Raw genomic sequence first — 26435 nt, forward strand, 5'->3', positions numbered from 1 at the left:
AGCTGCAGCGCAAAGTTCATAAAAAAAACTATTTTTATTGGTATGATCAAGAAGTCTGACGTCAGAATTAAATCTGTGTTTAATTTACAACATAACATTTTTATATAGCTTTACAAAACACTTTGTGCCATATAAGACCTCAATTATTTGTTTATAATAATATATTCTATCTTATAAGTATAGAAAAAGATGGTACAATATCAAAAGAAAACAAACACATAAATCGGCTCTCAATATCGTTTGGCTTTTTTATTTATTTTTTAGCCGTTGTCAATTCAACGTTTTGACCACGTATATGGATAGATTTAGTATATATATATATATATATATATATTATTAGAAAATATATTAAATGAACAAATGTTTAAAAAATGTAAAGTGGGGTGGGTATGTTACATGAACGAAAAAACCAAACTAACTCGTCCAAAAAATTAACAGTTTTATTAATTTTCTTTAGCATGTTATAATATGGAGCATAATTTTGATCCACCTTCGGTCCCCATAGCGCACAGTAACAAGCAAATCGACGACACTGACATCTTGGTCAGGGACATAAGCAAACTCCATCCAAGCGACATGTATGTGAAATTCAGTTTGTTCCTATTAACTGTAATATTTTTATAATCTAGCACATTTATCTTGTATACAGTTATTTGATACCATACCAAAAATAATTTCAACTTTGTTAAAATGATAAAATGTTATACCTGTAAATGTAAGCTTTTAGTGTGTCCTGTTTTTCTAGTTTTAGTCTATTAATTTCAATTTGATTTAAAGTAGGTAGTACACAAAGTGTAACTATTAATGCTAATAAGAAAACTAATATTGAACAATATAATTGATTGACCTGTCGAAATAAATAGGTTTAACATATCTCTCATCTCGCCTTCGGTCTCCAAACCACATAGTAACAAGAAAATCGGCGACACTCGCAACTTAGTCGATTATATAAGAAATCTCTATCTAAGTGACAGGTATGTGGTTTTGAGTTTGTACCTTAAATATATTATTTTCATAATTTAGTACGTTTATCTTGTATACAGTTTTTTGATACCATACCAAAAATGTATTCTACTCTGTTAAAATTATAATGTTTTCTACTTGTAGAAGAAAGCTGTAAGTGTGTTCTTTTTTAGTCTAATAATTGTATAAAGTAGGTAGTGCACAAAGTGTAACTATTAATGCTTATAAGAAAGCTATTATTGAAAAATATAATTGATTGACCTGACAAAGTAAATAGGTTTAATTTTTCTCCCATCTCATTTCTTTATCTCCTTCCAACCCTAAATTATTCTTTGCTTATATAATTTTCTATTTTAAACTAGTGACTTGTTTCAGATTTTCAGATGTTATTTTGGTTGTAGATGGAGAACGATTGCCCGCTCATCGAAGTGTTTTAGCCTCACGCTGTGAATATTTTAGGTATTCAATTCTTATCATTAGGCATATTTCCTTAGACTATAAATCATGGGCGTGTAAAAACTAGTTGTTTTATTATTAATGTTTTTTTTCTTGTTGCTTACACCTGACAGTTAAGCATAAACTGAATATTTATTAACCTACCTATACTTTCTGGTTCATTATGACCTAATATGGGAACCGTTTTTTTTTTAAATACTTCCACTTATTTTAATGATGCAGCTGTCTTAATAATTATGAAACTAAAGGGAACATGCCGATAAACGTTTTTAAAATTATGAAAAAAAAAAATGTTTTATGTGTTTAAACTCTCCAATAACAATTGCTTTTATCATTTCAAAAATAGTATAATTAATATCAAGTAGATCATAATAATTATCATGCTCGCTCCTGAAAAGGGTATCGTTTTTATCGTTTTACTCCATAATTTAATGTTAGAAGTGATAATGTGTATTTTTTTAGGGCATCTTTTAGTGGAAAATTTAAAAAAACCAATGATGTGGAGGTGACAATAACTGACGCACCATTAACGTTGTTTAAAATCCTTCTCGAATATATTTATACTGGTCGAATAAATTTAAGTGGTATTGAGGTAACAAATAATCGTAGTACCTTAATGGTTATTAAATGGCACAAATCTAATATTCATTAGTGTTATGTGACCGCTTGTCCAATAGTATGTGTATGATCTATTAATGAACAAAGAATTAACACATATTTACTTTTTATTTTTTAGGATGGAGACATTTTCGAATTAGTAAGACTTTCGGATTTTTTTGATATTTCAAACTTGAATCTTTCACTTCACAAGTGTTTGCAAAAAAATATTACTGTACAAAATGTATGTTCGTTTCTTGAGTTGGCTCGAAATTATCAATACAAGGATCTCGTAGACGAATCACTTAACCTTATAGACGAAAACGCTTTTGATGTATTGCAATCTGAAGAATTTCTGTCTTTGTCACCCGTAATGTCTTTTTAAATAAGAAATATATATTGTCCGTGTTAGATGAAAACATAAGAAATAATTTTTATTTAGGACGATCTTCAAGAAATTTTCCATCGTGACACGTTTTATGCTGACGAATTATTTATATTCCGTGCGGCATGTCGCTGGATCAAGAAAAACCAAAACGAACTCGATCGTGGTACTAAAATCAATGTTTTATCAGCTGTCAGGCATGAGTTAATGAGTGTCGAAGAACTGTCTGAGGCTAAGCAATCACAACTGGTTAGTTTGGATATAATTTCAGATGCAATTAAATTTAGAAACACTTGGTCAACAGATAAGCCTCAATTTCGAGGACAGCTAAGTATGCTTGCTGTACACATCAATTTGTATTTCTCAAATTATGTTGGTTTTAATTATGTTGTATTTTAGAACCCAATAAAAATCTTAAATATAAATCTAAGAGTATTCCACATACCGATTACCATGACGAAGGTACTAATATGATAAAGTTGAGTACTCCATCAACTATAAACTATATGGAAATAACGGAATGGTATGAATATAGAATAGATCAAATAAAGTATGTTTTTAAATTATAAATATTTTTTATTGAAATAGCCGTCACTTAATAAAAACTGTGTTTAAATAATAAATCTAAACATTTTAAACTTTATTTCATGAATTATTCGCTTTTTTTAAAAACGTTTATTTGTCAAGATATTATTTTAATTTTATTTTAAGCAATCCATTTTGACAATGAATATTATATTTGTATTGTTTATTGTTAATTAGTTGTCTATAACATAGTTGTCTTTTATTATTCAAACACTTTTTTCACAAATCTTTTTTTATCGTTCAATTTTTATACTTTTTTACAAACTAGCTGTTTCTCGTATTACATTGAAGTTTCAATAAATGGGCAAAATTGGGTGCGTCTTATAGATCATTCAAATTATAATTGTCGAACATTTCAATATTTGTGGTTTCATCCACGCCTAGTTCGGTATATACACATTGTTGGAACCAATAGCACTGCTAATAAGATTTTTATATTTTGGCAAGTCATGTACAATACAGAAGATATGCATAATGTGGAAGTAAAAAATGGATTAGTCGGTAAGAAAGCGACTGAAGTAACTCATATTTTAATTAAATAAAAATGATAAAACATTTTCATTTATATTTGTTTAATTTACTAATTTTAATCAAGTTCCCAAGTTCGGTTATAATGTCAGTTCAGAAGATTTGAGAGCTTTTGTAATCAAAGGTAGAAATAACTCTAATGATGGTTCGCTAGTAGAGAGTTACAAAGAAAGCAACGCTAGAAAGGACAGATACACGTATCATGTGCTGGGATCGGGTGGTATAGTGGTTCAACTCGCACAACCATATATACTTAGTTCAATGAGGTAACAGTATACATATCTTGCAATTTTTATACCAATCTCTTCACTATGCTGATCAGACACACATAAGCCTTCTTTGGGCAATCTCTATTTTTAATTCTAGTCGTCGGAATGAATTTTTTACACGATTTATAAATAATTTCTCAAAAAATGTTCACTCAAACTGTGAAGTATCGTTTCTTATTTCCTTCTCAGAGCCCAAGTCTCCAACCCGTAAAAACAGTCTTTTAACTTTACTTTTTTTCTTGATAAACGTATAAATGTAAGTATTCTTTTTTTTTTTAATACAAATTGATCTGTAGTTCATTAAAACAATTGGCAATATAAATGAATAATTTTTACATAAACAAAATTAAAAAATAATACCGATCTGTAAAACAATTATGATAGTTTTAGTATCTTTGATAATAAAACTATAAATACGATTTTATTGTTAGCAGCATTTTTAGGCTTAAATCAATCAAATATTACACTATTAATAAGTTCCAGTAAAAAAAATAAACAAATAATATTACATTGTTTCATTAGTTTTTTAAAATATTTTTTTATTTTTTTTTTTAAATTGATTTATCATTTTGTTATGATTTCTTTCGCCACCTAGTAAAATAAAGTGTTTTTTATAACTTTTATTCATAATTAAACTAAGACATTATGATGATTGCCATAACTGACAGGTTGCTGCTTTGGGATGATGATGCTTGCAGTTATACTGTTGATGCTTCAGTCGATAATAAGGATTGGGAGAGAATTGTAAATAAATCTAATGAGCTGACGCAATCTTGGCAGGTATTGAAATTTACACCCAGGCCGATACTCTACATTCGTATTACTGGCGTTAAATGTTCAGCAGGCAGTGTAAGTACAATTGGTTTATGTGTTTTCTTAAACTTTTAATAACACTTATATGTTGTAGGTTTTTCGTGTTATATATTTGGAAGTTCCCGCTCAAGTAACATTAGATTCCAACGTCGTTGGACGTTTGCTATGAATTAAAAATATTATTATCAAATTACTTTTTTCTCTTATACGTATTTGTTTTTGTTTTATTTAGTTAATGTAATTAAATTTAAGAATTATCACATTGAGTAAAGTTAAATGAAATTGTATACAATAAATGTAATAATTGTGGGACAATTTAATAAGCCAACTGTTTTATTATTGTTTTGTCCTTACTTGCCTTGTAAAATGTTTGGAATTTTTGAATATTTATTATTTGATATTAAGTGGTTTAAACAACTATATTGTCCAAATTTGTTGGACCATTTGTGCCTATGTTAGTAAATTGACAAATCTGTGGAGACTGGCTGGCTTGCTTGTTTTGCACTATATGTGTCCTGTACTTTTGATACTTAATATATTGTACTTAATATAATACGTTTACATCTATAGATGAACAATTGGAGTAATATTTAAATAAAAATAATTATTATTGAAAATAAAGAAATATAATCAAATAACAAACATTTTTATCCCAATTCCCAACTCTAACTCCAACTCCATCCCCATCCCTAATCTCTTATGTCTAATCTCAATATTTAGTACCTGACCCCCAGCCATATACCACATACAAGCCAAATGAAATACATTTCTTATTAAATCCTATGGGATATCCAGTTGATCAAGATAAAATTATCCCTCTGTATTTATATGTCTAGCTAGAAAACATGTAATAATAACTTTTTCCATTATTATTAATTACTAGATAAACTCAGAACAATGAATATGTAACAAAAAAATATATATCTTTTTACTTATTACCAATTGTTTATATATATTATGTAATTACTATCATTAGAAAATAAATAAAAATAAAAAAACTGTAATTTTTTTTTTTTTTTTTAAATTGTATTTCAAAATAATAAAAATGAATGAAATAAATGTAAAGAAAGCCTAAAATGTAAATTTAATGATTATAAAAGATTTAACATATTTAAGCCGAGGAGATCGTCATGTTGTTACAGGATACAGAATAATATGTGGCAATAATATGTAAAATACAAGTGATAAACTGTAAGCGGCGCTCACTTTATCGGTACAGTCAATTTTGTTCACTGATAACTCCGGAGGCAATAGAGTTAGGGGCTTTTTTTTTTTTATAATTATTTGTAAACTTGTTATTTGAAGGTAATAATAGAATCAAGCCAATTAACAAACATTTATAAGACTGGCATTCAAAACTCTACATTTATTGTATACAGTATCACATAATTTACACAATGAAACAATTGAAAAATTAAATTACATTAATCAAACACAACAAAAACTAAAATGTATAAAATAGATTAAAGTCATTTGATAATAATATTTTTAATTCATAGCAAGCGAGTGACTAACTCAAATATGCTTATATTTCAAATTTAGTTACTGGAGCTTTAATCGTTTGGTTGGCCTCCTGAAAACAAAAATGTTCGTTCAATTTTAGACATATCAATGATAAAAACAAAGAACATTATAGTAAACTAACAAAAGCAGTTGTCAAATTTGACAAGACTAACCTGTCACTTGTTATCGCACGATCGTCTTCAACATCGTTGGAATATAAAGTTACTTGAGCGGGAGGCTCCCAAATATATTTTTGTTTTAACAGAATAGACTACGTTTTGGGCTATGGTATTTTTAAAATATATACAAAACAGACGTGCTAAATGTTGAAAAAAACAAAATCAATCTGAACAAATTTCATATCGCATACCTGTCGCTAAGATATAGGTTGCCTATGTCGCTGACCATGTAGTGAGTGTGGTCAATTTGCTCTTTTTTGTTTGCTTTGGGAGACGAAGGCGGAGTATCATCATCGATTTTAGAACATGCTAAATAAAATTAATAAAACAGGTTATATTCAGATCGAGTTTGATGGTTTATTTTTCATGTAGCATCCACCTACCCGATTTTACATTATTTAACCTTTTGTTTATATAATAATTTAAATAATATAATTATGATAGTTTTTCACGCGTAACAGAATGGTTATGATGAATGGTTACTATGAATAATTTTAAAAGCAAGTCATCAGAGTTCACTCTAAAATAATATAATTTTACCTTAAAAATAATTAAAAATTTAAAATTAACCTCTACCCAAGGGTAATTTAATTTTGTATTTTTACTAGAATATTTTAGAATCGTTGATATCATTTTAAAAATATCTTAGTTATACAATATTTAATTTGTTTAGGGCCATTAATTATATATCCAAAACATTTTAGTTAATATTATATTAAATTAAGTATTAAAAAACATTCAATTTTTTTTCAAGTAAATTTAATTTTAATTTTCACAAACGTCAAAATTCCATTTAAAGTATTTTGTTATTTACTAGTTAATAGATTCTCTTGTAAAGTTTGTGATCACACGTATGAACGTTATGATCTATTTATCCATTTTTATTTTATAGGTCGAGTCTCTCGTATAACATAAAAAATTTGTTGACTAAAAACTAACACTATATCAATAATAAAATAGGAAAACAAAAGGATTATGGTGCGAATAGAAGCTTCTAAAAAAAAAGGATACTATAACTAACTTATCAAACCAACCTAAAGCAAAAATATGATAAGTGACAGCCGTGCAGTTTAAAATACATTATGTATTTGAAGTAGACTTAAAAAAGATAAAGGCTAAAAATAAATAAAGAAGTCAAATGATACTGAAAGCTTATTTTTTATTATTTAATACTGCATTATCTTTTTCTATACGCCTAAGGATATACAAGGATATAATAAAATATATACGTTACCATTTAAGTTTCAAAAGTTGCTAAAAAAAAACTCAGTTTAGAGGGGGGTAAAAACAAAAATATTTTTGATAAATTGACATCAAATCGTATAAAAACAAAATGAAAAAAAAAAATGTATGTCTTATTAAACCGTATGAGTTATTGAGTGCTTCACGATCAGTGGATCACCCTGTATTATAGAAATATAATTGAGTTCACGTATTGTGCATGACTTTTTGATAAGCTTCACAAACATGTTATTGTTTTATAACGTTTAAAACTACAAACAGCTTGAATCTACCGTAAGTCTTATATATATATATATATATATATATATATATATATATATATATATATATTTATATTTATATGTTTAAGACCGGAGCGATATTTTAGAGCTAAACGAATATAGCCATTAGAGTTTTAAGTATTATCCAAAGCTTAATCAACTTTTGAAAGTTAAATATTAAAATATATATTAAATTAACTTTTAAAAAGTGGAATTCGTTCCAAAAGCCGATAAAATTCTAAATCTTACCAAAAAAAGATACAAATTGAAATATTTATATGTATTTGGGCTGGTTAAAAACCAAACATTTGTCTGGACAATTTTGCGTACACCAAAAAGCGTACCAATAAGCTGGTTTTTTCTTCAAAACTTATATTATGTCTGTTTATAATCAATATTGTGCAAACATCGATATACTTTAGTTAGCGATAAGTCCCATAATTATGTACAAGACGTATCGCTCAGTGGTGTTGCGATAAATTTATAAAGAAACAAAATTATTTATGTATTAATAAAGTATATTATTTGTTACCTGGAGTTGACCATAGAATAATATAGGCTAAAAAATAAATCAGCATGGTGTTGTATACGTATATGATAACAATTGTAGAACACTATACAGTAATGCTTGTTAAAAGATACCTATCGACAATTAAATATAAATATGTAGTTTTATTACAATAGTGTAAAAACGTTTTGTATATTTAACAGTATACAATAATAACATGTTTATACGCCTTTACAAGAAACCGTACAACCAAAGTAAACACAATGAATTTTTTTAAACATTTGACGTTAAGTTTAGAACACAAGTATTGTAAGCTTTTGTCAAAAAACTACATGTTTGAATTTCAATATCTGCTGACAAGTTTTTTTTTATATTGTTTTATAAAGTATTCAACATTTGAGATTATATTTATACATAATTTAACACGATGATTAATTATTTTTTAGCCATTATTATATTACGGTCAATTCCAGGTAAACCATATATTTTACTAATAAATAAATAATTTGTTTTTTCTTTAAAATTCAATTGCAGCAATTATAAAGCGTTATCTTCTGTACATAATTATATAACATATCGCTATCTCAGGTCTTTTTTTTGCTCACTAGTAACAACAAATAGAATAATAATTTTGGAAATTCAATTAGGCAATGTTCTTATTGACCTGATATAATGTCTATTATAAAATCTAGAAAGATTAAAGATTAATTTGCCATTTTCCAATAAAGTATTTTGCACGCTTAGTTAAGACTATCAATTATTTCATAAATAATCGCTTGAAAGTTTTAAGCCTTAGAATATGTACATAATTATTATGGATATTATGGATCATATTATGGATGTTATCGCTAACTAAATTATTTTTTGATGTGGTCGATAATAAAAATGGATTGAAAAAATTTTTGAATAAACAAGTATATTGAGAGTCATATTATTATATAATAATGGAACATATTGAATGATGTAACACTGATATTTTGTCTACGCAAAATTGTCCACACAGATTCCTGTTTGTAACCACCCCTATAACATATCCATGTTCAAAATATCTCAAAAATACTATAGGTGGAATACTCATTAGCTTTTGCAACATTTTTCATGGTTTCATTTTTCAAAAAATAAATTAATATATGTTTTATAAATTTAATTTAACTTTCGGTAGCTGAAAGCACTTTGGGAACGTTAAGAACTCTGCAGACTATTTGCGTTTAACTTTAAAATATCGCTGCGTTTTTTAAATTGATATATAAATATATTTGTATGTATTTTTTTTAAATAATATAATACTAATCTGCAGTGCGTGGTTCGTATTGAAAAAAAACTATTTATTAAATCAAACCATTGGTAGGTTAGTCTGACGTCAGAAATAAATCTGTGTTTAGTTTTTAACAATATACAACAAAAACTTGTTTGTATAGCTTTACAAAATACTTTGCACCATATAAGAGCTCAATTATTTATTTATAATAAGTAAAGTAAAAGATTGTACAATATGAAAATAAAATAAAACTAAATCGGCTCTCAGTATCATTTGACTTTTTTATTTATTTCTAAGCCTTTATCAATTTATCGTCTACTTTATGACTGACGTCGTTTTTAATTTTATTTTGTACTGTACTGCTTACACTAATCGTATTTTAAATAATAACTTACAATTTTTGCGCAAGGTTAATTTGGTAGGTTAGTTAAAGCATCTTCTCTTTTTTAGAAATTTCTTTAGAAGTTCTTATTCGGCATAGTCCTTTTGTCTTCCTATTTTATTCTTCACCATAACACCATAACATGTTTGAAACCATGGAATTGAGACTTTGAGATAACGGTCGACTAAGTGGGAATACAGCCAAGATAGTAAGGGTTCACCGATACCAATACGATCTAAAGTTTTGACCAGAATGGAGTGATGAATTATATTATAGTGTCCATAAAAATTATTTTATTTTAGACTAAACGCTGGGACGTTAACAGATTTTACAATTGTTACTAGATGATTCTGTTACGTGCAATTAAACTATCATGATTTCATTATTAAAAAATATATTTAATAAACAAAAACTAACCAAACTAACTCGTCCAAAAAATTTGCGGTTTTATTAATTTTCTTTAGCATGTTGTACCACATGTTATAATATGGAAGACTATTTTGATCCACCTTCGGTCCCCGAAACGCACAATAACGAGCAAATTGACGACACTGACATCTTGGTTAGAGACATACGCAAACTCCACCTAAGCGAGAGGTATGTGATATTTAGTTTGTTCCTATTAACTATAATATTTTTATAATTTAGCATATTTATCTTGTATACAGTTAAAGTTATGTGTTCTACCTGTTAAAGTAAGCTGTAAGCGTGTCCTTTTTTGCTAATTTCAGTCTAAAAAATGTAATCTGATTTAAAGTAGGTAGTACACAAAGTGACAAATATGATATGCATTTTAATTATGAACTATTCATGCTTATAAGAAAGCTATTATTGAAAAATATATTTGATTGACCTGTCAAAATAAATAGGTTTAACATTTCTCCCATCTCATTTCTTTATCTCCTTTTAACCCTAAATTATTCTTTGCTTATATAATTTTCCATTTTAAACTAGTGACTTATTTCAGTTTTTCAGATGTTGTTTTGGTTGTAGATGGACAACGATTGCCAGCCCATCGAAGTGTATTAGCCGCACGCTGTGAATATTTCAGGTATTTAATTCTTATCATTTAATATGATATAATATATATATTTGTTTTATTACTATTGTTTTTTTCTTGTAGCTTACACCTGATAGTTAGGCATTAACTAAATGTTTATTAACTTGTACTTTCTGGTTTGTTATGATCTAAAACGAGAACTCTACTATTTGAAGTACTTCCACTTATTTTTAATGATGCAGCTGTCCTAAATATTATGAAAATAAAGGGAACATGTCGATAAACGTTTTTAAAATTATTAAAAAAAAAAGTTTTATGTAATTGGACTCTCCAATAACAATTGCTTTTATCATTTCAAAAATGGTATACTTAATATTAAGTAAATCATAATAATTATCATGCTCACACCTGAAAAGGGTATCGTTTTTATCGTTTTACTCCATAATTTAATGTTAGTAGTAATAATGTGTATTTTTTTTAGGGTATCTTTTTATGGAAAATTTAAAAAACCTAATGATTTGGAGGTGACAATAAGTGACGCGCCATTAACGTTATTTAAAATCCTTCTTGAATATATTTATACTGGTCGAATAAATTTAAGTGGTATTGAGGTAACAAAAAATCGTAGAACATTAGTGGTTATTAAATGGCACAAATCTAATTTTTATTAGGGTTATGTGACCGTTTGTCTAATAGTATGTGTATCTATTAATGATAAAAGAATTAACACATTATTTAATCTTTATTTTTTAGGATAGAGAGATTTTCGAATTACTTAGACTTTCGGATTTTTTTGATATTTCAAACTTAAAAGTTTCACTGCACAAGACTTTGCAAAAAAACATTACTGTACAAAATGTATGTTCGTTTCTTGAGTTGGCTCGAAATTATCAATACAAGGATCTCGTAGATGAATCACTTAACCTTATAGACGAAAACGCTTTTGATGTATTGCAATCTGAAGAATTTCTGTCTTTGTCACCCGTAATGTCTTTTTTAAATAAGAAATATATATTGTCCGTGTTAGTTGAAAACATAAGAAATAACTTTTATTTAGGATAATCTTCAAGATATTTTCCATCGTGACACGTTTTATGCTGACGAATTATTTATATTCCGTGCGGCATGTCGCTGGATCAAGAAAAACCAAAACGAACTCGATCGTGGTACTAAAATCAATGTTTTATCAGCTGTCAGACATGAGTTAATGAGTGTCGAAGAACTGTCTGAGGCTAAGCAATCACAACTGGTTAGTTTGGATATAATTTCAGATGCAATTAAATTTAGAAACACTTGGTCAACAGATAAGCCTCAATTTCGAGGACAGCTAAGTATGCTTGCTGTACACATCAATTTGTATTTCTCAAATTATGTTGGTTTTAATTATGTTGTATTTTAGAACCCAATGAAAATCTTAAATATAAATCTAAGAGTATTCCACATACCGATTACCATGACAAAGGTACTAATATGTTAAAGTTGGATATTCCATCAACTATAAACTATATGGAAATAACGTCATGGTATTATCAGACAATAGATGAATTAAAGTATGTTTTTAAACTATAAATATTTTTTTATTGAAAGGGCCGTCGCTTAACAAAAATTGTAGTGGAATAATAAATCTAAACATTTATAACTTTGATTTTATGATTTTGTTCGCTTTTTTTAAAAACGTTTATTTGTCAAAATATTATTTCAATTTTATTTTAAGCAATCCATTTTGACAATGAATATTATATTTTTATTGTTTATAAATAATTAGTTGTCTATAACATAGTTGTCTTTTATTATTCAAATACTTTTTTCACAAATCTTTTCCTATCGTTCAATTTATATACTTTTTTACAAATTAGGTGTTTCTCTTATTATATTGAAGTTTCAATAGATGGGCAAAATTGGGTGCGTCTTATAGATCATTCAAATTATAATTGTCGAACATTTCAATATTTGTGGTTTCATCCACGCCTAGTTCGGTATATACACATAGTTGGAACCAATAGCACTGCTAATGAGACTTTTTCATTTTTGGAAGTTACGTACAATACAGAAGATATGCATAATGTGGAAGTAAAAAATGGATTAGTCGGTAAGAAAGCGAATGAAGTAACTCATATTTTAATTAAATAAAAATGATAAAAATTTTCATTTATATTTGTTTAATTTATTATTTTAATCAAGTTCCTAAGATCGGTTATAATGTCAGTTCACAATATTTGAGAGCTTTTGTAATCAAAGGTAAAAATAACTCTAATGATGGTTCGCTAGTAGAGAGTTACAATGAAAGCAACGCTAGAAAGGACAGATACACGTATCATGTGCTGGGATCGGGTGGTATAGTGGTTCAACTCGCACAACCATATATACTTAGTTCAATGAGGTAACAGTATAAATATCTTGCAATTTTTATACCAATCTCTTCACTATGCTGATCAGACACACATAAGCCTTCTTTGGGCAATCTCTATTTTTACTTATAGTCGTCGGAATGAATTTTTTAATTCATACACATCTATAAATAATTTCTCCAAAAATGTGAAGTCTCCTTTCTTATTTCCTTCTCAGAGCCCAAGTCTCCAACCCGTAAAAAATTGTATTTATCAGTATTATGATATTTATTAAATATTTCTTTTTTCGATAAGATCATTGATTCCAATTTATTTCTTAAAATGTAGTAACATATGTTTTTTTTTTTTTTAATAAAAATTGATCTGTAGTTCATTAAACAAATAGGCAATGGCCATGTAAATGAATAATTTTAACAAAAAAAAAAAATTAAAAAATAATACCAAGCTTTAAAACAATTATTGTAATAAAAGTATAAATAGGATTTTATTGTGATCAGTTATTGTAGGCTTCTAGAACCATGTTTAATTCGTTTTTTAAATTGTATTATTTTTTTTTATAATCTATCATTTTGCTATGATTTCTTTCGCCAACCTAGTAAAATAAAGTGTTTTTTATAACTTTTATTCATAATTAAACTAAGACATTATGATGATTGCCATAACTGACAGGTTGCTGCTTCGGGGCGACGATGCCTGCAGTTACACTGTTGATGCTTCAGTCGATAATGAGGATTGGGAGAGGATTGTAACTAAATCTGATGAGCTGACGCAATCTTGGCAGGTATTGAACTTTACACCCAGGCCGATACTCTACATTCGTATTACTGGCGTTAAATGTTTAGCAGGCAATGTGAGTACAATTGATTTGTGTGTTTTCTTAAACTTTTAATAACACTTATATGTTGTAGGTTTTTCGTGTTATATATTTGGAAGTTCCCGCTCAAGTAACATTAGATTCCAACGTCGTTGAAGACGATCGTGCGGTAACAAATGACGGGTTAGTCACAGCAAATTCGATAACCGTTATTATTAGTTTATATAATTATTTTTTTTTATTTCATACCATTATAATTTCGAAGATTGAACGATGATTTTTGTTTTCAGGAGGCCAATTAAACGGTTAAAGCTCCAGTAACCAAATTTGAATTATAAGCCTATTTGATTTCGTTGCACGCTTGCTACGAATTAAAAATATTATTGTCAAATAATTTTGTTCTCTTTTATGCATACTTGTTTTTGTTTTATTTGATTAATGTAATAAAATTTTATGATTATCGCATTTAGTAAAATTATATAAAATTGTATACAATAAATGTGATAACTGTGGGACCTTTTAATAAACCAACTATTTCATTATTGTTTTGTCCTTACCAAGCCCTGTTAAGTTTTAGGAATTTCTGAATAATTATTACTCGATATTAAGTTGCTTAAACCACAATATCTCCAAATATGTTGGACTATTTGTGCCTATGATAATGTATTGACAAATCTATAGAGACTGACTGGCTTGTTTGCTTCGCAATTAATGTGTCCTGTACTGTTGATACTTAATATAATGCGTTCACATCTATGGGTGAACAATTAGAGTAATATTTAAATAAAAATAGTTATTATTTAACATAAAGAAAAATAATCAAATAACAAGCACAATTTTTATCTGTAACTAATTTGTCTTATCAATTTAAATGTAACCAATTAAAAGTATAAATGAAAAAAATACTTAAATTATAAACATTTTACTACCTTTGGACAGATTTTATACTTAATCATTATCTAAATTTACGCAATCTAAACAAATGACTTTTCTTAAAGATACAACTTATTTTATTAGGACGCTGAGGTAAGGTTACTAAAGCTTATTGAGGGTATATGTTACTCTCAACGTAATGCCATGCAATATCCAAGTTCTGGATCAGTTGTTTTTGCTATGAACTCGCTAGTTCTGAATCATTTATACCAATATTTTCACTATGCTGATCAGACACACATAAGACAAACAATAATTCAATCAAATATTTTACTAATAATTAATAAAAGCAAAAACAATTTGGACATTTTATGATTTTTATTCATTATGAAACTAAGACAATATTATGGTTGCCATAACTGACAGGTTGCTGCTTCGGGGCGACGATGCCTGCAGTTACACTGTTGATGCTTCAGTCGACAATGAGGATTGGGAGAGAATTGTAAATAAATCTGATGAGGTGACGCAATCTTGGCAGGTATTGAAATTTACACCCAGGCCGATACTCTACATTCGTATTATTGGCGTTAAATGTGCAGCAGGCAATGTGAGTACAATTAGTTTATGTGTTTTCTTAAACTTTTAATAATACTTATATGTTGTAGGTTTTTCGTGTTATATATTTGGAAGTTCCCGCTCAAGTAACATTAGATTCCAACGTCGTTGAAGATGATCGTGCGGTAACAAATGACGGGTTAGTCACAGCAAATTCGATAACCGTTATTATTAGTTTATCTAATTATTTTTTTTTATTTCATACCATTATAATTTCGAAAATTGAACGATGATTTTTGTTTTCAGGAGGCCAACTAAACTCCAGTAACCAAATTTGAATTATAAGCCTATTTGATTTCGTTGCACGCTTGCTACGAATTAAAAATATTATTATCAAATAATTTTGTTCTCTTTTATGCATACTTGTTTTTGTTTTATTCGATTAATGTAATACAATTTTATGATTATCTTATTTAGTAAAATTATATAAAATTGTATACAATAAATGTGATAACTGTGGGACCTTTTAATAAACCATCTGTTTCATTATTGTTTTGTCCTTACCAAGCCCTGTTAAGTTTTAGGAATTTCTGAATAATTATTACTCGATATTAAGTGGTTTAAACTACAATCACTCCAAAGGCTATTTGCGCCTATGCTAATGAACTGACAAATCTGTGGAGATGAATAATGTAACATGATTAATAATAATTGGTCACACGACAGCCCTGGCCGAGATAACATGGTGCTCTTAAGGGTGCGGGACACATTAATCGCAAAACAAGGGACCAAGCGAGCCAGTCAGTTGCGACAGATTTGTAAGAAAATAGATACATTAATGTAATTGTTACCGTACGACCGTCTTGAACAAAATTGGAATCAAATGTTACATGATAAGGAGCCTCCAAATTACACAACAGAAAAATTTTAAGTTATATAAAAAGTTTAAAAAAAACACATACGTCAATTGAACTAACAAATTACAATTTTCATTTTCATCTTTCGAGGTAGGTTTATTTCCCTGGCCCCCCCACTTGTAATATTTTAATAATGAAATCCTGATAACGTTTTTTTTTTATAACAGTTACTTCATCTTTGACAAAAAATGGTAACATCCAAAAATCATTGTTAAAGCCAAAACAATTTTATAACAATATTTTTAGTATACAGACATAATTACAAAAAAACAAAGTGGGGTAAATTGTTTAAGACTAAGGAAAGTGTGAGTAAACGTAGCTTATAGAAAAAAAAATGTTGTCATTTACTTGTGTGTGTAAACGGTTTTAGTTTGGCCTAAAGTCTTACACTGGTGGAAATATTTTAACGTCCTAATAGTAGTCTAGTCTAAAGTAACACGTCCTACCCCGTAATTTATGATCTAAAAATAAGGGAATATTGTTTTCAATGGCTCATTTAAGTATCTTCAACAAGACTGACGTCAGCTTCAATGTGTGTTTGATGCTTGACAGTTTACGCCAATAACATGCGCCTATACAAAAAATCGTACACGCTATGTAAACACAATGATACATTTAAAACATAATATCCCATCGCATGTAGAAAAATATTGTACGCTATTGTAACACGTCTACATATTTAAATTGGTGTTCAGTATCAATGACGTGGTTTTTCTTTGGTGCATAGTTTAAAGTGGTCAACATTTGATATTATATGAACACGTATTATAGCAGTATGCTGATTTTTTTTTCAGTATTTATTATTTTATGGCCAACCCCAGGTAAATAATATATTTTATTAATAGTTAAATAATTCCTCTCTTTTTGGTCTACGTAATATTGTCCACACAATTTTTTGTTTGCGAACAGCCCAAAAACATATAAATATTTCAATTTGTATGTTATTTTATTGGTAAGATTCAGAATTTTATCGACTTTGGGTACAATTTTACTGTAAACTGTCAATTCATTATATTTTATCATTAAACAATGAAAAGTCGTTAAAGTTTTGGGAATACTTAAACTTAGACCAAAATGTATTTATTCTTTTTCTTGTTTATACAATCATTTTCAGAATAAGATAAGTTAACAAAGCTAAACTTGCCGAACACAGCCGCACTGAAATCCAATTTATTAAAAAAAAATCATGAAAGACTTAAATAAAACATTTTAGAACTTTGGAAGTTTTGCAGAACCGTAATGCTAAAATAAATTTGTTCAAAATAAGTTGAGCCATTTTGAAAAACTCACTCTCAAGTCGTCGTCGCATTTGGCCAAAATACCAAAAGTCTAATAAAGTTTGCTAAACATTGCTTAGCAGCTGTAGTGGGTAATATTTACATAGGTCGCATACCTTCAGAACTTCTTAACCTATTAAAACAATTATTTTAAACGTCCCCTCGCTGAAATGTTATTTCATTAAGAAAAAGTACTTTGGTTTTATGAGTGAAATGTGTAAATATATCATTAATTAAGATAGGGATAGGGGTTGAGGCGGCCTATAAGGTTATACTGTCACCAATTAATGGTTCCTTATGGTGGAAAACTAAATCACTATTTAGACACAGAACAATTAATGGCCCTCCTTCAACATCAAAACAACAGCCTTGCCGGCTCTTCTCAAGAAAAGGTCGAGTTGCTGGTTCAACATTTGTCAATGTTTTAAAACCCCACTCGATCCTCCCGGACTCCTCTCACCTAGATAAAGTAAACTAATTTATCTCTTCTCCACTACCCATGGCTCTAAATGCAAAACACACCTTCCCTAAAGATATGTCATCAATCATCAAAAAAAACTCAAGACCAACAAGTCCTTTTATTTTTTTTTTGCTTGCGTGGTTAACTCCTTAAACTATATTTTATACCACAAATTGAATAAATATTTAAATATTATTGGACTTGCTTAATCTAAAATAGATTTCCTGTTTTATTTTTATCAAAACAATATAGTTTCTGGTAAATATTAAAATATTGTCTTTACAGAAGAGATTATCTGAAATGGGAACTTGTTTGTACTTGGAAATAGCAACGTACGTTTGTGTACAAACGATAGGTAGACGGTAGATATCTATACATATATGTACATATGTGGAATATCATGTATTGATGTCTAATTCTATTAAATGTACATTTTCACTTAGTTATTTTACAAATAGCTAACGAGGGTGGGAACAGAAGTAACCAACTTAAGATTAGGCACATTTTTACAATTTTTTGTTGCCAAAATATGAAAATATGATATTTATCTTATTATAAATATTAAGTTAACAGACGATTAAAAAAATAATAAACCATATAAACGCATCAAAAACATTAGATGTTTTATAAATTTTAATATGTTCAAATACCAAAGGTTATATGATGCGGCCTTCGTCGTCCAACACGTGGAGTAATGAGCAAATCAACCACAATCCATTCTTGGTCAGCGACATAAGCAGCCTCTATTTGAGCAACACGTATGCGATATTGTATTTGTTCCTATTAACTTAATAATTTTCAAAATTTAGTAAATTTACCTTCTATAAAATGCATTGATACCTTATCCCAAAATATATTCTAATCTGGTAAAATCATAGTATGTTAAAAGTAAGATAAGGTAAAAAACTAAGATAAGATTGAAACATATTAATAACTGTAAGACAAAATTTAAAGCCGACTATCTAAGTTTGATAATATACAAAATGTATTAGTAATTTTCGTACGTTTATTTTCAATTAACTTTAACACTTATTTCAGGTTTTCAGATGTTGTTTTGGTTGTAGATGGAGAACGAATTCCCGCCCATCGTAGTGTATTAGCCGCACGCAGCGAATATTTTAGGTAGTTAATTCGTATCATTGTTTTATTACTATAATTATTATTTTTGTGCAGCTGTAGCTTTTGAAAATCAGGTTTGAAAGATAGGCATATATTAAATCTTTTTTAACTTCTATATGGGAACTTCCACGTCGAACCGGCTCATCGACTTTATCCGGTGGAATTTTCAGGACTATTGGTTCACAATAGTTTACACATCCTAGTTCGTTGTGACCTAATATGAGAACTCTTTTTTTTTTTTAATACTTCCACTTATTTTTAATGATGCAGCCGTTTAAAATACTATGAAATTAAAGGGAACATACCGATAGACGTTTTTTTTAATTAAAAAAAAAAATCTTGTTCTATATATTTGGACTCTCTAATAACAAAAAAGCAATTTATCATTTCATAAACGGTAAACTTAGTAACTAGTAGACCATAATAACTATCATGTTTACCCCTGAGAAGGGTAGCGTTTTTTAATTTTACTCTATAATTTAATGTTTGTAGTAAAATTGTGTATTATTTATAGAGTCTTATTGTATGGAGTTGGTAAAAAAACCTATAAAAAGCATGTGGAAATAAGTGATGCACCAGTAACCTTAGTTAAAGTCATTCTTGAATACATTTATACTGGTCGAATAAAGATAAGTGTTTTAGAGGTAACGTATAATCGACGCTGCTTCCCGGTTATTAAACGATATAAATATATTTTTTATTAGGGTTGTGTGATCGTTTGGCCGATAACATATGTTTAATCTGTTAAATTGAATTTTTTGTGTTAATTGAAAAAATATTTATGAAGAAATATAAAACAAATTTTTTATTTTTTATTTTTTAGGGTATAGAGGATTGTAATTTACCTATTCTACGAGGTGTGAGCGTTTATTTTTGGAATCTTTTAACCAAAACTTTGAGTAACAAACAAAGTAGGTTAATACTTATATCTAATAAGTAATAGTAATAATAAGGTAATACAAATAAGACTAATAATGAGTGAATAAAATCGATATTAAAAAATTTGCCATATTTTGGGTACATATTAACGACTTTTTCTGCACAACGCCTTTTACAAGAAATTTAGTTGACCCAACTAGTGTATCCTTATACTATTAACCATAATTTTAGTAGTACCAACTATGCAATTTTTTCTGTGTTATCTTATCACTGAGTTCACTTTCTTATGAGTAAAAATTGAGAGGATGAAAACCATTTGTTTCATTTTTGTTTTGTTAAATCTTAAAAAAATTGAAGCTAAATAAAATATGCAAATGAACTTTTGAAACTAATAAGTATTTTTTTTATGAATGTACGATACACTAAAATTTTTAAAAGTGGATAGAGCTTCACATTTACTAGAGAGCAAATTTAATACTTTTTAATACCTACTTTAAAATGATATGAGCTAAAACGCTTTCAAAATTAAATCAACGATCGTAATGTATGCATGTAAAATTAAAAAATAAACTAACAAGTAAGTTAGAGTATAGATTTTAAATTCCAAAATTTAAATTATTTTTAAAGTATAATAATATTATAGTGAGGAGAAAGTGTGGCCTAAAAAAATGAACCATACAAACTCATCCATAAAATTAAACGTTTTATCAATTTTATTGTGTTCTAATCCTAAAGGTTATATGTCGGGGTCTTCGTCTTCCAAAGCGGACAGTAACGAGCAAATCGACCACACTCGATTCTTGGTCGGCGACATAGGCAACCTCTATTTGAAAGTCAGGTATGCGATTTTGTATTTGTTCCTATTAACTTTATAGTTTTCAAAATTTAGCAAGTTTATCTTCTATAAAGTTTATTGATACCATAGCCAAATATATATTCTATTCTGTTAAATCATAATATTTTATACCGTTTTTTATAAATATTAATAATACAATGTTATTATATTTATAATCAATAGTTATTCCTGTAAAAAGATGGTGAATGTAAGCTGTGTGTCCCGTTTTGCTAATTTTAGTGTAATATTTGATTTAAACTAGGTTGTACACAAAGTAGTAAAACATGATATACCTGGATGCTTTCATTAAATATAAATAATTGGACTGACCTGTCGAAATAAATAGGTTCAACTTTCTCCCCTTTTTGTGATTATTTATCTCTTTCTTTATAATTGTATGTGTATTTTTAATTAATTTCAAAATTTATTCCAGGTTTTCAGATGTTTTTTTGGATGTAAATGGAGAAAAATTGGCCGCCCATCGTAGTGTATTAGCCTCACGCAGCAAATTTTTTGAGTATTTAATTTAAGTATATTTCCTTAGGTTTTTCTTCCAGGGCGGGTAAAACTATTTTTTTTTATTACTATTACTATTATTTTTGTGTTTCTGTAGATTTTGAAAATCAGGGTTTTAAGTTAGGCATAAATTAAATCTTAATTTAATTGTATATGGGGTCTTCCAAGTCAAACCGGCTCGTTGGCTTCACCCCATGGAATTTTCAGGACTATTGGTTCACAATAATTGTTATTCATTATAGTTTACACTTCCTGGTTCGTTGTGGCCAAAATCAGACCAAATATTTCTAAATACTCCCACTTAATTTTAACCCTAATATTGTCTTGAATATTATGAAACAAATATAATTTGTGGCATATGGAGTCAGCCAATTGAAGTATTTAAAATTTAAAAATCTTTGTATACTTGGAGAGTCAAAACAAATGGTTTTATCATCCCAAAAATGGTATAATTAACATCTAGTAGATATTAAAACTTATTAGCGTTTTTTAATTTTGCTCTAAAACTTAATGTTTGTAGTAATATTTTGTATTATTTTTAGTCGCTTATTGTATGGAGATTTTAAAGAAACCTATGAATCGCATGTGCAAATAAGTGAAGCACCAGTATCCTTATTTAAAATAATTCTTAAATATATTTATTCTGGTCGAATAAATTTAAGTGGTGTAGAGGTAACGTATAATCGACACTGCTTCGCGAGTCCGATAGTATGTGTTTGATCTAATATTAAACACATTCCTCATTTTTTTTTTAGGGTAGAGAGGTTTTCGAATTACTTAAGATTTCGGATTATTTTGATATTCCAAACTTAAAACTTTCGCTGCACGAATATTTGCAAAGAAGTTTTAATGTACAAAATGTTTGTTCGTTCTTTGCTATGGCACGACTTTATCAATACAAGGAGCTCCAAGTCGAATCACTCAACTTGATTGAAAACAACGTTTTGGATATATTGAAATCTGAAGATTTTTTGTCATTGACATCTGTAATGATTTTTTTTTTAAACAAAAAAATCATATTGCTCGTGGTTGGTAAAAGTTAAGAAACAATTGATATTTTTAGGGAGCTCTTCAAGACATTCTCAATCGAGACACGTTTTATGCCGACGAATTAGTTATATTCCGCGAGGTTTGTCGCTGGATCAATAATAATCAAAACGAATTGGACCGTGATACTGAAATCCATGTTTTATCGGCCGTCAGATATCACTTAATGAGTAACGGAGATTTGTCTAAGGCTAAGGAATCAAAACTGGTTAGTTCGGATATAATTTCAGATGCCATACAACTTAGTAACACTTGGTCAACAGATAAGCCTCAATTTCGGGGACAGATAAGTATGCTTGCTGTACACATCAATATTTGTATATCTTAAATTATGACGGTTTAAATTATCAAAATTTTTAGAACCCAATGTGCGTCTTGATTATCAGTCTCATAGTTCTCCAGTTACCAATGTGAATCTTATCCATCGGTCTCAGGGTTTTTCGGTTTTAAATAACAGAAGCGGTACTAATGTAATAAAGTTAAATACTCCATCAATTATAAACTATGTTGATATATCCTTATGGCGTGAACATAGGATTGAAATAATGAGGTGTGTTTTGAACTTATTAATATTTTTAATTTAAATGGCCATTATTGAAGAAAAAAAAAATGCAATTTAATAATATTATTCAACATATTCGTGACTTTCATTCATACATGTGTAACCATTTTTTTTTTTGTCAAGAATTTATTTTAATTATAAGTAAAACAAACAAACTAATCAAAGATTGAAAAAATGTATTCTATTTTTTTTTTTATTGAGAATTCGTGGTTCATATCTTGTATTCTTGGTACGACAGTATTTTTCACAACTCTCTACCTAATATTTTATTTTATTTACTCTTTTACAAGTACCTTTTCTAAAACATTTTCAAATTATGTGATACTTTAGGTGTTACTCTTATTACATTGAAGTTTCAATAGATGGGCAACATTGGGAGCGACTTATAGATTATTCAAATTATAATTGCCGATCGCGTCAACGTCTGTGGATTCATCCACGCATAGTTCGGTATATACACATTGTTGGAACCGACAGTACTGCGACTTTTAGAATTTGGGATGTCCGTTACAATACAATTGATATGCACAAGTGGGGAATCGAAAACGGATTTGTCGGTAAGAAATCCAGTGAAGTAACTTATTTTTTAATTAAAAAAAAAAGATTTAATATATTTGATTAATTTATTAATTTCAACCAAGTTCCCAAAGACAACGAGACGTATAATGTGGCTTCAGAATCTGTCGATGCAATTGTAATCGAAGGTAAAAATAGTAACAATAGAAGAACGCTATTAAATGCCTTCATTGACGACTACGATAGATATCGCACATACACATATCATCTGCTGGAATCGGGTTTTATAGTGGTTCATCTTACGCAGCCATATATACTCAGTTCAATGAGGTAATTGTATAAAATTCTGTCAATTTTGTATAGCAATCATTTCACTATGCTGTCCAGGCCCACATATCTCTTGTTTTGATAATTCTTTTTATCATTTCCAGTCGTTGGAATGATTTTTTTAATTTATAAACTAAATTACTATGTTTATTTTTAAATTGTATTATTATAAATATAAATAAACTATCATTTCGTTTTGATATCTTTCACCAACCGGTATTATAAAAGTAAAACGAAGTAGAAAGTGGTGAAACAAAAATGTATTTTACACTAGTTTTTTGTTTACTTACTCTGTTTTTTCATGATTCTTATACATAATTGAACTAAGACATAATTATTTTCGTCATATTTGACAGGTTGCTGCTTTGGGGCAAGTCGAATGAAAGTAGCGACGACCAAGCATATAGTTACATTATTGAAACTTCAGCCAACAATGAGGATTGGGATTTGATTATCAATAAATCTAATGGGCTGACACGATCTTGGCAGGTGTTGCAATTTAAACGCAGACCGATACTCTACATTCGTATTACTGGCGTTGACAGTTCAGAAGGAAAGGTCAGTACTATTATGATATATGTTATTTTTAAAACTTTTTATGACACTTTTATGCTGTAGGAGTTTCGTTGTGTATATTTGGAGGCTCCCGCTCAAGTACCATTGGATTCCTACGTCGAAGACGATCTTGAGGTAACAAATTCTTGAACGTATATTATATATATATTTTACTATTATAATGACGAAAATTGAGACATAATTTCTATTTTCAGGAGGACAACGAAACAGATATTACGGTCGCCTAAACCATATTTAAGTTATTATCATATTTGTGTTTGTTACACGCTCGCTATGAATTAAAGATATTATTAGCAAATTATATTTTTTTGTTTTATATAAACTCGTTTTTGTTTTGTTTGGTTGATCTAATTAAATTTTAGAATTTTCGTATTGTGTAAAATTATGTACAATAAATGTAATAATTGAGGGACATTTAAATAAGCCATCTGTGTTATTCTTGTTTTGTCTTTACTATGAAGATGAGAAAATTATTATTGAGTTGATTCGAAATGAAAACAAACCATAGTGGCTTATTTTACCAAAATGTTGTTATTATTTGACAGAACGCATAAACAGACGCTTTTCAAAATTTTAAAGATGATGTTTTTGATTAAAGTCTTAAGTTCTAGTTGACATGTTGACCCGTGTGAAGGGACGTCTACTAGTTGACTTGCAGATCGACTGCCTAAATGGTTCCTCTCGAATGGTATTTATGCGAAGCGTAGGTCCGGCCGAGCGTTTGGACAAATATATATTTATATCATCTTAGGAAATTTAATCTCAATTCAAGCTTAGTCCAAACGCTAATATTCTTAAAAAATAAACGTTGTCAAACAATTTCCTATTCAGGCGTTAACATCCAGTGACATTAAACTAAATACATATAAACTCACCAGATAGAAAAAAATATCGCTCGGAGGCTCTAAAAATTCCGAAAGTTTATACAAATGGAATGATGTAGATAATATTTTGAACAAAATAAATTATTTGGAGTTAATACAGTTTACAGCTAAACGGGATGCTACGTTATATAAGCATTTGAATTCCACCATAGAAAACAGCATACGTAGGAAAGAAAATTTGGAAAAAAAGTCACTGGTTTCTTGCGGTAGAGGTTTACTTGTAACTTTACTATCTAAAACTACAGTGAATAAAGTTGTTTTATCCATCGTTACGTTTATAAGAGATAAAATACAATTAGAATTGGGTGAACAACATGTTAGTTTACAGATTGATAGTACACAAGATGTTGGTGTTGTAGATCAGGCAGCAGTGTGCATCCGGTACATTTATTAAGGAGAAATAAAAGGTTATTTTTTGCTTTATTAAAAGTGGTTGATTCGCCAGGAAATAGCAATTATGAGATGTTAAAAAAACTTTTTTTCTGAACATTCTATTAGGAATTTTCGCGTTATCTTCAGACAAGAGGTATGAATTGGTTATCTGCTTGGAGTTTGATAGATTCGGTTAAAGAAGAAATTGGACATCTAAGTTTCGAATGTATTTTAATAATACATATATTTTTAAAATATATTATTTACCTGGAGTTGGCCGTAAAATAATAATCAGCATAGTGTTATAATACAATGTCGAACACTTAAATTGAACACATTATATTATTCATACGATTAGATAACATACTGTACAAATTGAGATATTATATGTGAGGTATACATAACTATACTTTTCACACAACTATGGGGAGTTCTATCTATAACACAAAACATCTGTATAAAATCGGTTGATAATTATAAACAATTTACAACAATGACATGTTATGACATGTTTGGCACCAATACAAAAAGCCAATCGCCAATAATTGTCATATAAACTGTTATTCGTTTAAAATATTAATTCGTATCAAACATAGAAAATAACAGAACGACGATAAAAAAATATTACCA

General features: G+C 28.6%; 1 protein-coding gene and 1 long non-coding RNA gene across 2 annotated transcripts in view; both read left to right on the plus strand.

Moving 5' to 3' along the window:
• LOC126836909 (uncharacterized) overlaps nt 1–24410 on the plus strand; it is a 36130-nt gene extending 11720 nt beyond the window's left edge. Inside the window, exons 11-26 of the mRNA XM_050570630.1 lie at nt 4452–4563; nt 15502–15570; nt 15629–15717; nt 19211–19294; nt 19806–19935; nt 20115–20202; nt 20906–21008; nt 21439–21522; nt 22064–22193; nt 22277–22507; nt 22585–22858; nt 22929–23118; nt 23461–23687; nt 23772–23976; nt 24330–24347; nt 24401–24410. Coding sequence (XP_050426587.1) covers nt 4452–4563; nt 15502–15570; nt 15629–15717; nt 19211–19294; nt 19806–19935; nt 20115–20202; nt 20906–21008; nt 21439–21522; nt 22064–22193; nt 22277–22507; nt 22585–22858; nt 22929–23118; nt 23461–23687; nt 23772–23976; nt 24330–24347; nt 24401–24410 — 2044 coding nt within the window. The remainder of the gene's footprint in view (nt 1–4451; nt 4564–15501; nt 15571–15628; nt 15718–19210; nt 19295–19805; nt 19936–20114; nt 20203–20905; nt 21009–21438; nt 21523–22063; nt 22194–22276; nt 22508–22584; nt 22859–22928; nt 23119–23460; nt 23688–23771; nt 23977–24329; nt 24348–24400) is intronic.
• An 11-nt stretch (nt 24411–24421) lies between these two features.
• LOC126836792 (uncharacterized) lies at nt 24422–24821 on the plus strand. The gene is made up of 3 exons (XR_007685391.1): nt 24422–24531; nt 24592–24663; nt 24744–24821. It is a non-coding gene; the product is annotated as an uncharacterized LOC126836792 (long non-coding RNA).
• The last annotated feature ends 1614 nt before the right edge of the window (nt 24822–26435 follow it).

Source organism: Adelges cooleyi, unplaced genomic scaffold, assembly GCF_023614345.1.
Source record: "Adelges cooleyi isolate 19-005CV unplaced genomic scaffold, UGA_ACOO_1.1 ACOO_flye_CR_arks_rails_tigmint_CR_PRNA_247, whole genome shotgun sequence".
NCBI classification, from domain to species: domain Eukaryota; kingdom Metazoa; phylum Arthropoda; class Insecta; order Hemiptera; family Adelgidae; genus Adelges; species Adelges cooleyi.